The sequence below is a fragment of the Somniosus microcephalus genome, chromosome 14 (genome assembly GCF_052327205.1).
Source record: "Somniosus microcephalus isolate GS21.2 chromosome 14, FLI_Smic_1.0, whole genome shotgun sequence".
NCBI classification, from domain to species: Eukaryota; Metazoa; Chordata; class Chondrichthyes; order Squaliformes; family Somniosidae; genus Somniosus; species Somniosus microcephalus.
This window is the reverse complement of record NC_141000.1, coordinates 73,855,279-73,871,249: the sequence shown is the minus strand read 5'-3', so window position 1 is coordinate 73,871,249 and position 15,971 is coordinate 73,855,279. Positions and strand designations below refer to the sequence as shown.

General features: G+C 46.4%; 1 protein-coding gene across 2 annotated transcripts in view; it reads left to right on the top strand.

Annotated features, from left to right (window-relative positions):
- efhc2 (EF-hand domain (C-terminal) containing 2) overlaps positions 1–15,971 on the top strand; it is a 210,585-nt gene that overhangs the window by 145,545 nt on the left and 49,069 nt on the right. For both annotated transcript variants that reach the window (XM_086006688.1, XM_086006687.1), the window contains one exon: positions 7,176–7,309. In XM_086006688.1, coding sequence (XP_085862814.1) covers positions 7,176–7,309 — 134 coding nt within the window. The remainder of the gene's footprint in view (positions 1–7,175; positions 7,310–15,971) is intronic.

The following is a 15,971-nucleotide window of genomic DNA, read 5'->3' as shown; positions in this document are numbered from 1 at the left end:
GTGCCGTGGAGCTCACTGGAGTGCTGAACTCCTCGCCATCCTGAGACTTCTGTAGCGACGAGCTGGGCCGTGATTCCGCTGGAACAATGTGCTGAGACGTTTGAGGTAGTGAATCAGTTGGGTTTCTGGACTCCACAAGTTGATCAGCATGTCGTCTGATTATGCCGTCCCCAGTATCCACTGTGTACATCAAAGGTCCCTGGCGGGCCTTTATCGTACCAGACCGCCACTTTTCATTTCTATAATCACGGGCCAACACTTGCTGCCCCACCTCGAAGCTCCGTGTCTGTCTGTCAGGAGCCCTACGAAATACTCGGTTTTCCACATCTCTCCGGATGTTTGGTCTGAGCAATTCGAGGCGAGACCTTAACCTTCTATTAAAGAACATGACAGCGGGGGCCTGGTTGGTCACCGTATGTGCAGCATTACGGTACGCGAATAGGAAATTGTCCACCTTGTGTTGTAGTGGCAACCTTTCCTCCCCCATCGCCTTGATGGCCTTTTTAAAAGTCTGTACAAATCGCTCTGCCAGCCCATTTGTAGCCGGATGATATGGTGCGGACGTATAATGTCGCACTCCATTCCTTTTTAGGAATGCTTGAAATTCTTCTGCCACAAATTGTGGCCCATTGTCCGAACAGACTTGCTCGGGCACCCCGTTTCGGGCAAAAATGGTCCTTAAGGCTGCGACCGTCTTTTCGGCTGTCGTTGATGACATCTTTATGACCTCCGGCCATTTTGAGTGGGCGTCCACTACAATAAGGAACATCGCATCCATGAAGGGCCCAGCGAAGTCCACGTGGATCCTTTGCCACGGCGTTGAGGGCCACTCCCACGGATGTAGTGGGGCTTGGGGTGGTACGTTCTGTACCATCTGGCACCCTTGGCATGCTTTTGCTACTTCCTCGATGTCCCTGTCAATGCCGGGCCACCAGACATAGGCTCTGGCGAGGCTTTTCATTTTGACACCCCCCAGATGACCTTCGTGTAAGTCCCGCAACACTTTATGTTGTAATTTTTGAGGGACCACCACCCTGGCTCCGCACATCAATGTGCCCCGGCATACGGACAACTGGTCCTTCCTTGCCGAAAACGCCGGCAATGATGCGTCACCCTGCGCCGGCCAGCCTTTCACGGTCAATTCGTAAACCCTTGCCAGTGTCGGGTCATTCTGTGTTTCCCGCTCGATACATTGGCTGGTGATGGGCAAGTGTTCCATAACCGCCGTATGATATATTTCCACGGGGTCCTGTACTATCTCTTCGATCTCTGCAGGCAATGGTAGCCGCGACAGGCCATCCGCATTGCCATGCTGTTTGATACCCTTATATTCGATAAGGTACTGGTGTGCTCCTAAGAACAGTGACCATCTCTGTAGCCTTTGGGCCGTCATCAGGGGCACCCCTTTTGTTGGATTAAATATCGACACCAACGGTTGATGATCCGTCAGTAGTGTGAAACGTTGTCCATGTAGATAGTGGTGGAATTTTTTTACACCCCACACCAGACTGAGGGCCTCCCTGTCGATTTGCGCATAGTTTCTTTCGGCTGTAGTTAACGACCTTGAGGCAAATGCTATTGGCCTCTCCGTCCCATTGGGAAATTTGTGTGACAACACTGCCCCTATACCGTACGGGGAGGCGTCACATGCCAACCTCATTGGCATTTTTGGGTCAAAGTGTGCGAGCACTTCCTTTGATGTAATGAGTTGTTTACCCTTTTTAAAAGCAGCCTCACACGCTTCGTCCCAATTCCAGGAGACTCCCTTTTGCAGCAATGAATTTAGTGGATGTAAAATGGACGATAAGTTCGGGAGGAACTTATGGTAATAGTTTATAAGGCCTAAGAATGATCGTAACTGAGATACATTCTCAGGGGGCGGGGCCTTCACTACTGCCTCGATCTTTTCTGGGGACTTATGCAGGCCTTCCTTATCTATAATGTGACCACAGTATGAGATACGTTCCTGGAAAAACTCACATTTCTGCTTGTTCGCCCTGAGTCCGTATTGTTGCAACCGCAGAAGTACTCGCTCCAGGTTAGCGAGGTGGTCGTTATCCGTTTGTCCTGTCACCAGGATGTCATCCAGGTAGCACTGCGTTCCTGGAATGCCCTGTAGGACCTGTTCCATGGTCCTCTGCCATATGGCTGGGGCGGACGCCACACCAAATACCAGGCGATTGTACTGGTACAATCCCTTGTGGGTGTTAATCGTTAGGAGCTTTTTCGAGTCCTGCTCCACCTCCATCTGTAAATAAGCTTGACAAAGGTCAATCTTCGTAAAGTGTCTACCCCCAGCTAACGATGCGAATATGTCCTCTATCCGTGGCAGCGGATACTGTACCGTGTGCAGGACTGGGTTAATAGTTATTTTAAAATCCCCGCAAATGCGAACCTTCTTTGGTTCCCCCGGCGTGTTATTTGCAGATTTCTTTATAACTGGGACGATGGGCGTGGCCCACTCGCTCCACTCAATCTTTGTAAGGACACCTGCACTCTCTAAGGCATCCAGTTCTGCTTCCACAGCTGGCCGGATGGCGTAAGGCACCGGTCTGGCCTTACAAAACTTGGGGTTTGCGTCTTGAGCAATAGTTATTTTTGCTCTAATGTCCTTTAAGGTCCCCAGCCCTTGTTGGAACACCTCTGGCGTTTTTGCCAATAGTTTCGACAGCCTGCTTGTAATGGTTGTATCATCCTTGGTGGTCTCTACTTTTATCTCGTGTATCGACTTCCAGTCGAAATGGATTTTTCTTATCCATTCCCTACCCAAAAGTGGTGGTCCGCCGTTTGGTAGGACGTATAAATAAAGTCCTGGCACTTTTCTGCCATTGTATTTAACTGTTACTTGCATTTTTCCCTTCGGGTAAACTTTTTGTCCCGTATATGTTTTTAATTTGATTTCGGTATCCTTTAAGGGAATGCGTTTGAACAGCCTGTTATAATCTTGTTCATTAATTACTGATAGGGCTGAACCCGTGTCCAGCTCCATATTAACTTCGACGCCTGCTACCTTCATTTTAACCCACATTGTGCTGTGGTCCTCCGTTTTGTCTACACCATATAACTTGAGACATCCCAGACCTTTAGGCTCTGCTTTTGTGCCTTCCTGTGACTCGTCTGAGCTACTGTCAGATATCTTATGTATTTTTGTCCTTGCCTTGGTACTGCTCGGACTGCCCCCACTATTGGGTTTCGTACCCGACCGACAAACTTTCGCTATATGCCCCTTTTTCCCACACTGCCGGCATATTTTATCACGAAACCAACAATTACTTTGGTCGTGGGTGGTTTTGCCACAACGGTAGCATTTACCTTTGTGAAATGTCACCTCATGGGTGTCATAGCCGGTTGTATTTTGTCGTATTTGGGCAGCACCCTGTGCTGCTGCTTCATGTGCCAATGCTATTTCTATCGCCTGATCTAGGCTGAGCTGTTTCTTGGCCAGCAACCGTTTTCGTGTACTCTCATTTAACATGCCACAGACAAATCTGTCTCTGATCGCTTCCGCCAAAAAGGCTCCAAACTGGCAATGTTTGGACAACCGTCTGAGCTCAGCCAAATAGGCTGCCTGCGACTCATCATTCCTTTGGTCGCGTCTGTAAAAGCGGTACCTTTCCGCTATAAATGGTGGCTTAGGGTTTAAATGTTCCTTTAACGTATCAACAATTTGAGCATACGTTTTGTCTGCTGGCTTTTCTGGAGTAAGAAGATTCCTCAGCAGACCGTATGTTTTTGCCCCCATAGAATTTAATAAGGTTGCTGCCTTTTCGTCATCTTTCACCTTGTTTACTATGCAATAAAGTTCATGCCTTTCTACATATGCGTCCCAATCTTCTATGTCGGCAACAAATTCTGACAACCGAGCTTCTTTAGCCATTTTTAAAACTACTGAAGAGGTTTTCCCGCCTTTTTCCACTAGAAGGCGCTGTTATTTTTTTTCTAAGAGAAAAACTTTCCCCCTTTTGTCCACTAGATGGCGCTGTTCATTTTAAACTGCTGAAGAGAAAAACTTTTCCCCTTTGTCCACTAGATGGCGCTTTTCCCGCCTTTTCTCCCTCTGCTGTCAACGACGTCTCTCCAGGTTCGTTATTTTTTTTTCTTGCAGCTCCCGTTATTGCCACCGCCGCTATTACAACGACCTTCCCCTCTCGTGGCCCACTAGTCCTCGTGGCTCCGTTTGTTCCCCAGATCGCCTGCCCGTTCTGGCCCTTGCAGCTCACGTTCCCCGGGAAGGATTGCAGTTTACCTGACCCTGGGTGGACTTTTGCCCCGTGGCTGGAACGCCCGTTCAGCCTCTTCTCTCAGCTGCCGCAGCCTTCGCTGGAACCTCTCTCGCTCCGTTGCTGCCGCTCCTCCTGAACTGGGTGGCCTCCTTCGGTCGACGCTGGACTCTGCAGGCTGGTGAGAAGCTTCTCTCCCCGTACTGCTACCGATTCTTTGTTGCACCTTGTACTGGTGAGTTCGAACGTTCCTAGTCGCCAGTGTAAAGTATGCGCATATACTTGATACAAAAAGGAAGAGACAGCTTGGAAGGGTTTAACTTAGGTCTTTACTTCATACCCACAGGCGGGAACTGAGGGGAGATCAGTACCCGCAGTACTATTTATACCCCTATGGCCAGGAGTGGTACTACGGTATCACTACGCCCTACAAAGTAGTGCTGCCCTGGCCATAGGGTTAAAGTAGCATACATATTACATACACAACAGCCACCTGCCAGCACCTGCTCCCGTTGCCACCCCCGGCCTCCTGTAAAGCCCCACCGTGGGGTGCCGGCTGTGCTCTGTGAGCCCGGCACTCCTCTTGATATTCCCTCGCAGCGCCCCAAGAGGGAAGCGGGGCGCTTCCAGTAGCGCCCCGCCTCCCTCTTGGGGCACTACTGGTGAATTTCGAGTAAGGGGGCGCTAACTTTTTTGGGGCGCTAAAAGGAGCGCCCTGGCGAAATCAGCGCCCCAAAGTGGGCATGACCCAATTTTGCCCCCCAGGTGTTTGAAAATCTTCAGGTGGTCTGATCCAGTAGCAGGGAGTGAAAATCAAGTATAGATCTCAGTAGGATAAAAAGCAAAATCAGAAAATGGGTTGAAAAAACATTTCCAAACAGCAGAAATCTGCAACCAGTTTCCTCTGCAACCAGTTTCCAGATTCTTCAAGACTCAGAGTGGAACAGGGGAGTAAATACAGAAAGCCTGCGACTATAGTGCCACTGGCTAACGGGTACACATGTGAAAATAAGCCCAATAGGGCAGGCGTATCGCTAGCAGGCCAAAAAGATCGAGGAAACTCAGGAAACCCTTGTTCAAAAAAGGGTGCATGGATAAACCCAGCAACTACAGGCCAGTCAGTCTAACCTCGATAGTGGTGAAACTTTTAGAAATGATAATTAGGGACAAAATTAACAATCACTTGGACAAGTGTGGATTAATCAAGGAAAGCCAACATGGATTTGTTGAAGGCAAATCGTGTTTAACTAACTTGATTGAGTTTTTTGATGAGGTAACAGGGAGGGTTGATGAGGGCAATGCGGTTGACGTGGTGTACATGGACTTCCAAAAGGCGTTTGATAAAGTGCCACATAATAGGCTTGCCAGCAAAGTTGAAGCACATGGAATAAAAGGGACAGTGGCAGCATGGATACGAAATTGGCTAAGTGACAGGAAACAGAGAGTAGTGGTGAACGGTTGTTTTTCAGACTAGAGGAAGGTATACAGTGGTGTTCCCCAGGGGTCAGTACTAGGATCACTGCTTTTCTTGTTCTTGATATAAATGACTTGGACTTGGGTGTACAGGGCACAATTTCAAAATTTGCAGATGACACAAAACTTGGAAGTATAGTGAACAGTGAGGAGGATAGTGATAGACTTCAAGAAGACATAGACAGGCTGGTGAAATGGGCGGACACGTGGCAGATGAAATTTAATGCAGAAAAGTGCAAAGTGCTACATTTTGGTAGGAAGAACGAGGAGAGGCAATCTAAACTAAAGGATACAATCCTAAAGGGGGTGCATGAACAGAGAGACCTGGAGGTATAAGTGCACAAATCGTTGAAGGTGGCAGGGCAGGTTGAGAAAGCAGATAAAAAAGCATACGGGATCCTGGGCTTCATAAATAGAGGCGTAGTGTACAAAAGCAAGGAAATTATGATGAACCTTTATAAAACACTGGTTCGGCATCAACTGGAGTATTGTGTCCAATTCTGGGCACCGCACTTTAGGAAGGATGTGAAGGCCTTAGAGAGGGTGCAGAAAAGATTTACAAGAATAATTCCAGGGGTGAGGGACTTCAGTTACCTGGATAGACTAGAGAAGCTGGGGTTGTTCTCCTTAAAGCATAGAAGGTTGAGAGATTTGATAGAGGTGTTCAAAATCATGAGGGGTCTAGACAAAGTAGATAGAGAGAAACTGTTCCCATTGGCGGAAGGGGCGAGAACCAGAGGACACAGATTTAAGGTGATTGGCAAAAGAACCAAAAGTGACATGAGGAAAAACTTTTTTATGCAGCGAGTGGTTAGGATCTGGAATGCACTGCCTGAAAGGGTGGTGGAGGCAGTCTCAATTGTGGCTTTCAAAAGGGAATTGGATACCTGAAGTACCTGAAGGAAAAAAATTTGCAGGGCTACGGGGAAAGGGTGGGGGAGTGGGACTAGCTGAGGTGCTCTTGCAGAGAGCTGGCATGCGCCAAATGGCCTCCTTCTGTGCTGTAACCATACTGTGATTCTAGGAGAAGCTATTTCAAGCTGCCTAAGCGCAGAAATTGCTTGAACCCAAGTTTTTGCGCTAAAAACTTCTGAACACCACGAATGCACTGACAACAGTGAGGAAATTCACCACAGAACTTTACACAGCAAGTGCTACAGTGTATGTCTGTGAGGGTGTGACTAAGTGATTGAATAAGGGAATCAGGAATGATAAGCAAATAATGATATCAGCCATGAGCTTCTAGGCCTCAAAATTACTGTTGGTGATATTAACAGACAAGCACATAATGGATGTATATCATTACTTTAGCTCTTGCTTTAATAGAGGCATTAACCAGTGGAATAATGGACAGAAAAATACATTTAATGTTTGTTTTCTAATATTGTCAACAGTTTATTCTAGCCTACTGTATTTTTATTCTTTTGTTTTATTCCATGATTTAACCTCAGATTTATTTTTATTTAACTTCTCTTGTACTAGTACCAAAAGGCCAATATTTGCACAATTCTGACCAAGCTCAAAACAACTGGTGATTTACATTCCCTTGAAATAAAAAGGATGCTTGCAGCTCATGATCATCACAGGACTGGCATCATTAATTATGATGAGTTCAGGTGAGCTCCATGATGTGTATTTGGGATCAGTCAAAAATGTTTTCTCATATTATTCATTTACCTATTTTTCTTCAATCATTCACATTTTATTTTGACAAGTAGGCAGAATGATGGGCATTTGGAGCTCAGCAATGCTGCTGGAATGCATTAGAGATTGACTTAATGAATTTGATGAAGGCTCGGAGGAGGAAATACCTTAGTAGTCATCAGAGAGGAAAGGTGGTATTGACTTGCAGAATTCTCGACAAACCATTTTTGATGTTAATTCACAATCCTCAGTGCCCTTCAGTAAAAGGGACCATTTTATCATTAGTATTTTAGTTGGGGGGGGGGGGGGGGTCTCACTACCACAGTGCTCTCATGTGTTTATGCAATTTTGCATCTGGGTGTCAGTAATTTCAAAGAAGGAGGCATTAAGTGATTAGTGCTACAGCCACAAGGAATGGCCTGTACTTTTTCCTGCATATATCATGCATCAGGGAATCAAATGAGTCAAATTACTGGATATTCCTATCTATCTATGCCTTGCAATTTCAGACTTCAGGACAGTTTTCCAAGGTCATACACATTGTTTCCACATTTTTAATGTGGAAGCAAGTCATCCTTGGTTCCGAGGGACCGCCTAAGAAGAAGGAGAAGACACATTATAGTCTTCAGTTGTAGTTGGAAATATTAATGTCTGTGATAGTATGAACTGATACTTTTCCTGTAGTCTCTAATCAAAATTATAACCATGCACTTGGAATGCAACAGAAAAATAGCCTTCTTGGAATGCATAGCCTTCAATTTTGAGTTAGACTCAGAGAAGGAGGAGGCATTTTGAAAATAATTAAAAGAGGAAGAGATGGTATTGATGTGTTCCAGTTCCAGACCAACCTACTTTTATGAGTGTTATAACACTATTCTTAATCACAATCCCAGAGCCAGTCAGAATCAGAAGGCTGACCAGGAAAAGTTAAGCGAGCCCACTAATATGGGTAATGTGTATTTTTATTATTTTACATTTGTCACTCTGCCTGTTCTCCTTTTGTTTGTAAAATTTAAACGCTTAATGATTTGTATCTGTCCTTGTCTCACTAAAATGTTTCAATCTACCTTTGGAAAGACTGGAGGAGTGCATTTGAGGGCATGTGCAAAAGACATGGAGGACTGGATTTTCCCCCAATTGGCAGATCAGTGGTGGTGTGGGACTACCACTCAACCACATGAATCCACCACTAAAGTGGGATTAGTGTTCATTGGAGAACAGGGGACAGGTATGGCTAATATAACAGAGAGCAACAACCATAGGGATATCAGCAGCTGCAAGAACTCCTAAATTTTCAGATGCATCCAGGAAAGTCCTTTTGGCAGAAGTGAGGAGAAGACTGTTAGGCAATGAGGACAGGAAACCCCATAAGAGGATAGTTCAGCTGTATGAAGAGAGGTGGCAAAGGCAGAGTGTGGAACCTGCAGCACTGCAAGAACTGCCACACAGTGCAGGAAGACAGCTAAGGTATGTCAAGACACTATTGCCAATCCAGATTCTGTACTGCTGATAGGTAAGGAGATGAATGAAGGCTCTATCATCTTTCTCTATCAGCAGACTGTTAGGGAAACTTGCTTCTGCAAATCACAACCTTTAAAGATGCAAGCACCATCTTTACTCAAAATTGCTCTGTCAACTCTCATTGCCTTTCACAAGGCTTACTGTTGTTTATCACGGACCATGGGGGAGAAATTCACTATTGCCCTGTTTGGGGCGCTAATTTTTAAAAGTTTTAAAAGTTAGTGCCAGGCGTTAACGATTTCAAACTTTTGAAAAATTCGCCATTTGTGATCCAAGAAGGAAGTGGAGCGCTAAATCAAGTGCTCCACTTCCTTCTTGGAGCACAATCAGCAGCAGGCTGCTGCGTTCAAAGGCTTCTTCCCTCCCTTAAAAGGAAAGGCCAACACAGCAGGCTCTGCAATAAAAAGTACCTACTTGGACCACCAAGGCAGCTGTGATCCCACGCGATCAGCCCAGCACTCAAGCAGAGTGCCAGGCTGATCGATCGCGGGCAGGAACCCGCGAGAAAAACTGGAACAAGAAAGGTACGTTTTTTTTTTTACTTACCTCGGCCACCTCGTCTTTAATCATTGCCCTGAAGTGGCCGGCCGCCCGACGCACGCCTCCAGCAGTTGTCGGTGTTCGACCGGCGCTGCTGCAGGGGGCGGAAGTCAATTTCGGGTCTGGGGCGATGCGCACGGCGATGATGTCACGATCCGGGGGCAATGCTGTAGTGCCACTGCAAAACTCCCGCCGAATATGACAGGAGTCGATGTCAGCGTCGTACCCGGTCGCAAAGCCACTTGCGCCCTGTTAAACGGGGCACAACAGGCACCCAATTTTGCCCCCACTTTGTTTAAAGGGACAATCCACCTGAACCTCTTATCATTATGGGATTCATGTACTCATGGGGGAAGTGTCTATACAGCTCATATAATTTTAATACTTCATTCTCTCCCTTCAAATGAAAAGCTGTTCCATAACCATTGCCAGAGAAATGCAACCAATGGAGGGGCACGAACAATACAAACTCTGAGTCCGCATGACAAAGAGGTGTTAGACATCATAGGGAGACAAAAAGGCGAGGCTTTGGGACATGATGATGTTGGAGGCAAGATGACAAGTGATGGTTGGTGAAAGATGGGAAAAGCTCATTTTAGGTAGTATCAGCTTTGTGAGCTTTAATCAAAGTTTTTCAATGCTCTTACACAGTCGCTATTTCTTCTAGGAGGAATGTCACTCTGCACCGATGACCAAACTCTTCTGTTTTTCACATGATAGGGTGTGCCTAGCAGGAAGAGGCTGGCCAGAGCAATAGCTGCTGTCCCATTCTCACCAACTCTATCAATACATCTCACTTACTTGAGCACCATATGCACCCACTCGAAAGAAGCAGTAAGAGAATTAGAAGGGTTTTCATCAGATGAAGCACAGCATTAGTGAGCATGAGGACATGGGAGTGGAAGTTGGTAAGACTGCTAATTTTGCATGAAGGGTGGAGAAATTACTGCATTTGGCTGAGACGCCTTGGAGGCCAGAGCTAAGGAGCCTAGTCTTCAAAAGAACTTTGTTTAGGGAGTATTGTGGAGGCAGTGGAGATGGCTTCCACACAGAAACTTAACTGGACCAGCCACATAAATACTGTGGCTACAAGAGCAGGTCAGAGGCTAGGTATTCTGCAGTGAGTGACTCACCTCAAAACACCCCAAAGCCTTTCAACCATCTACATGGCACAAGTCAGGAGTGTGATAGAACACTCTCCACTTGCCTGGATGAGTGCAGCTCCAACAACACTCAAGAAGCTTGACACCATCCAGGACAAAGCAGCCCGCTTGCTTGGCACCCCATCCACAACCTTAAACATTCTCTGCCTCCACCACCGGTGCACTGTGGCTGCAGTGTGTACCATCTACAAGATGCATTGCAGCAACTCGCCAAGGCTTCTTCGACAGCACCTCCCATAAGAACATAAGAACATAAGAAATAGGAGCAGGAGTAGGCCAATTGGCCCCTCGAGCCTGCTCCGCCATTCAATAAGATCATGGCTGATCTGATCCTAACCGCCAATCCACTATGACAGGACTATCTCCTGAATCTAACAGCATTAGACACACGAAAACAGGAGCAGGATCAGGCTACACGGCCCCTGGGCCCGCTCCGCTACCCACAGGGCCATGACCTATCCGAACCTAGACTCATGTCCAAATTCCTGCCCGCTCCCCGTAACCCTTAATTCCCTTTTCTACGAGGAAACTGTCTATTTCTGTTTTAAATTTATGTAATGATGTAGCTTCGACAGCTTTTTGGGGCAGCATATTCCATGGACCTACCACCCTCTGAGTGAAGTAGTTCCTCCTCATCTCAGTTTTGAAAGAGCAGCCCCTTATTCTAAGACTATGCCCCCTAGTTCTAGTTTCACCCATCATCTGGAACATCCTCCTTGCATCCACCCGATCCAACCCCTTCATAATCTTATATGTTTCAATAAGATCGCCTCTCATTCTTCTGAACTCCAATGAGTAGAGTCCCAATCTACTCAACCTCTCCTCATATGTCCATCCCCTCATCCCCGGGATTAATCGAGTGAACCTTCTTTGTACTGACTCGAGAGCAAGTATGTCCTTTCTTAAGTATGGACACCAAAACTGTATGCAGTATTCCAGGTGCGGTCTCACCAATACCTTGTACAACTGAAGCAATACCTCCCTATTTTTATATTCTATCCCCCTAGCAATGAAAGCCAACACTCCATTGGCCTTCTTAATCACTTGCTGCACCTGCATACTAACCTTTTGAGTTTCGTGCACCAGGACCCCCAGATCCCTTTGTACTTCAGTACTTTCAAGTTTCTTGCCATTAAGATAATAACTTGCTCTACGATTTTTCCTGCCAAAGTGCATAACCTCACACTTTCCAGTATTGTATTCCATCTGCCAAATCTCTGCCCACTTACTTAGCCTGTCTATGTCCCCTTACAGATTTTTTATGTCCTCCTCACTCACTACTTTCCCTCCCATCTTAGTATCATCTGCAAACTTTGATGTGTTACACTCGGTCCCCTCCTCCAAATCGTTAATATAGATTGTAAAGAGTTGGGGACCCAGCACCGACCCCTGCGGAACACCACTGGTTACTGATTGCCAGTCTGAATATGAACCATTTATCCCAACTCTCTGCCTTCTGTTCGATAGCCAATCCTCTATCCATGCCAGAATATTACCCCCAATCCCGTGATTTTTTATCTTAAGCAATAATCTTTTGTGTGGCACCTTGTCAAATGCCTTTTGGAAGTCTAAATACACTACGTCCACTGGTTCACCTTTATCCACCCTATATGTTACTTCCTCAAAGAACTCCAGCAAATTTGTCAAACATGACTTCCCCTTCATAAAACCATGCTGACTTTGTCTTATTAAATTATGATTATCCAAATGTCCTGTTACTGTCTCCTTAATAATGGACTCCAAAATTTTACCTACCACAGATGTTAGGCTAACCGGTCTATAGTTTCCAGCCTTCTGTCTACTGCCCTTTTTAAATAAGGGTGTTACATTAGCAGTTTTCCAGTCTGCTGGGACCTTTGCTGAGTCCAGGGAGTTTTGGAAGATTATTACCAATGCATCCACAATCCCTACCGCCACTTCCCTCAAAACCCTGGGATGTAAGCCATCAGGTCCAGGTGATTTATCCGCCTTGAGTCCCATTATTTTACCAAGTACTACTTCCTTAGTGATTTTAATCGTATTTAGCTCCTCCCCCCCTATAGCCCCCTGCTTGTCAAGTGTTGGGATATTCTTGGTGTCCTCTACTGTAAAGACTGATACAAAATATTCATTCAGTGTTTTTGCCATCTCCATATTTCCCACCATTAATTTCCCGGTCTCATCCTCTAAGGGACCAACATTTACTTTAGCCACCCTTTTTCTTTTTATATAACTATAAAAACTCTTACTATCTGTCTTTATATTTTTTGCTAATTTACTTTCATAATCTATCTTCCCTTTCTTAATCAATCTTTTTGTTATTTTTTGCTGTCTTTTAAAGTTTTCCCAATCCTCTATCCTCCCAATCCTCTATCCTCCCAAACCCGCGACCTTTATCACCTAGAAGGTCAAGGGCAGCAGGCGCATGGTAACACCTGTAAAGTCCGCGCCTCAATAATACACGAACTTCGGGAGAACAGTTTAACAGGTACTTTACTGAACAAGAGGCAGCTTGAAACTGAAACTACAGAAGCCTGCTGGGGCCTTTTATACAGGGGTGGTCACTGCCGGTACTGCAGTCTAAGACCAGTTATTCCCTTAAAGGTACATACACAACAATTCCTCCCCTTTTAGATAAACAGTACATAACATTCATTTAACAACTAAATAATAACTAATTACAATTACAATTTTCTCAGTAATATATACATCAACTGAAATAGTCATTTATAAGTTCAGTCTTTGAGGAGGCTTCCTGATCCGGACTGGATAGCGCCTTTCTCGAGTATCCTGTTCTGGCGGTGGAGTCAATTCTGGCTCATTGTCATTGGTTGGTTCGTCAGCTTCCAATACCCCTGCTTCTGAGGTAGACGCAATCTGTACTTCGGGCTCATTACCAGGTGCACATGCTTGTGGTACAGGTTTGGCTTGTTCCTGTGACTCTAGAATCTGGTCAGCATGGCGTCTCACGATGCTCTCTCCAACGTCCACTGTGTACATTAGTGGTCCCTGCTGTGTGCATATCGTGCCTGGCTGCCATTTTTCTGTTCGGTAGTCGCGGGCCAAGACTGGTTGCCCTATCTTGAAGCTCCTGGTTGGCTTCTCATTTATGTGCTGGAACTGCTTATCCTCAACATCTCGTCTTATGTTTGGTTTGAGCAAATCCAAGCGACATCTTAGTCTCCGGTTAAAAAACAGTACGGCTGGAGTTTGGTTGGTTACTGCATGTGTTGCATTCCAGTAAGCAAACAGGAAGTTATCCACCTTGTGTTGCAGTGGTATGTCGTCATTATACATTGCCTTTATGGCCTTTTTGAAGGTCTGAACAAACCTCTCAGCCAATCCATTTGTGGCTGGATGATATGGGGCAGATGTGTAATGTTTCACCCCATTATTCTTCAGGAACCTCCGGAAATCCTCAGACACAAACTGTGGGCCATTGTCGGAACAGATCTGTTCTGGCAACCCATTCCTGGCGAAGATGGTTCTTAGGACTGCAATAGTTTTCTCCGTGGTGGTGGAGGACCTCTGGCCATTTCGAATGGGCGTCCACAGCAATTAGAAACATTGAGTCCATAAATGGACCAGCGAAATCAATGTGTACCCGTTGCCATGGAGATGAGGGCCACTCCCATGGATGTAGCGGGGCCTGTGGTGGAGCGTTTTGGACCTTCTGGCATCCTGTGCATCTCTTGGTCATATCCTCGATTTCTTTATCGATTCCCGGCCACCACACAAACGCCCTGGCTAGGCTCTTCATTTTTACCCCTCCCAGATGACCCTCGTGAAGCTCATTGAGTACTCTATCTCTCAACTTGGGTGGAATTACCACTCGGGATCCACACATCAAGGTTCCCCGGCACACTGACAGCTGTTCCCTCCTTGGCGAGAATGCTGGCAACAGTGAGTCGCCATATGCTGGCCATCCCTTCACCGTCAAATCATAGACCCAAGAGAGTGTCGGGTCATTTCGGGTTTCCTTCTCAATACTTGCGTTTGTAACAGGCAAACATTCGACTATGGTCGCATGGAATATCTCCACAGGGTCCACTGCAGGTGCTTCTTCCACCGTAGGCAACGGTAGGCGCGACAGCCCATCAGCGTTTCCATGTTGTTTTGTACCTTTGTACTCTATGTCATACTGATGTGCCCCTAGAAAAAGTGACCATCTTTGCAGCCGTTGCGCCGTCATCACCGGAACGCCCTTATTTGGGTTAAAAATTGAGACCAGGGGTTGATGATCAGTCAGTAGGGTGAATTTCTGCCCGTGCAGATAGTGATTGAACTTCTTCACCCCCCACACCAGGCTGAGGGCCTCCCTGTCAATCTGGGCGTAGTTACGCTCGGCTGAGGTTAGCGAGCGCGATGCAAAGGCTATTGGCCTCTCTGAACCTTCACGGAATTTGTGTGACAGCACCGCTCCAATGCCGTAAGGTGACGCATCACATGCCAACCGAATCGGTAGTGTTGGGTTGTAGTGGGCCAATACTTCTTTTGAAGTGATTTGGCATTTACATTCCTGAAAGGCACGCTTACACTCATCACTCCATTTCCATGTTACACCAGTTTGAAGGAGGGCGTTCAGTGGGTGCAGAATTGTAGATAAATTCGGCAAGAACTTATGGTAGTAGTTCACCAACCCGAGGAACGACCTCAGTTGCGACACATTTTCTGGTGCTGGAGCCTTGACTACAGCCTCAATCTTGTCCGGCGACTTATGCAACCCTCCCTCATCAATCATGTGGCCACAATACGAGATTTGTCTCCTGAAGAACTCGCATTTGGGACGGTTGGCTCGTAGCCCATATTCCTGCAATCTCGTGAGCACCTGTTCCAGGTTGGCAAGGTGTTCATTGTCATTTTCGCCCGTAACCAGGATGTCGTCCAAATAACACTGGGTCCCCGGGATCCCTTGCAGGACTTGTTCCATTGCCCTCTGCCACATAGCCGGGGCCGATGCTACCCCAAATACCAGTCGATTGTACTGGTAAAGGCCTTTGTGAGTGTTTATCGTGAGGTATTTCCGAGATGCTTCTTCCACCTCCATTTGTAGATACGCTTGAGCCAGGTCAATCTTTGTAAAATGTTTCCCTCCAGATAGCGAGGCGAAAATATCTTCTATCCGCGGAAGCGGATACTGTACTGTGTGCAGGACTGGGTTCACAGTCACCTTGAAGTCCCCACAGATGCGAACCTTCCTTGGCTCCCCAGGCGTGCTGCTCAATGCTTTCTTCATTACAGGAACGATGGGTGTGGCCCACTCGCTCCAGTCCACCTTAGACAGCACCCCCCAACGCTCCAGACTCTCCAGTTCAGCTTCCACAGCTGGGCGTATCACGTATGGCACCGGTCTGGCCTTGAAAAATTTTGGGGTTGTGTTATCCTCAATCTTTATGGTTGCCTTTACTCCTTTTAGAGTCCCAAGTCCTTG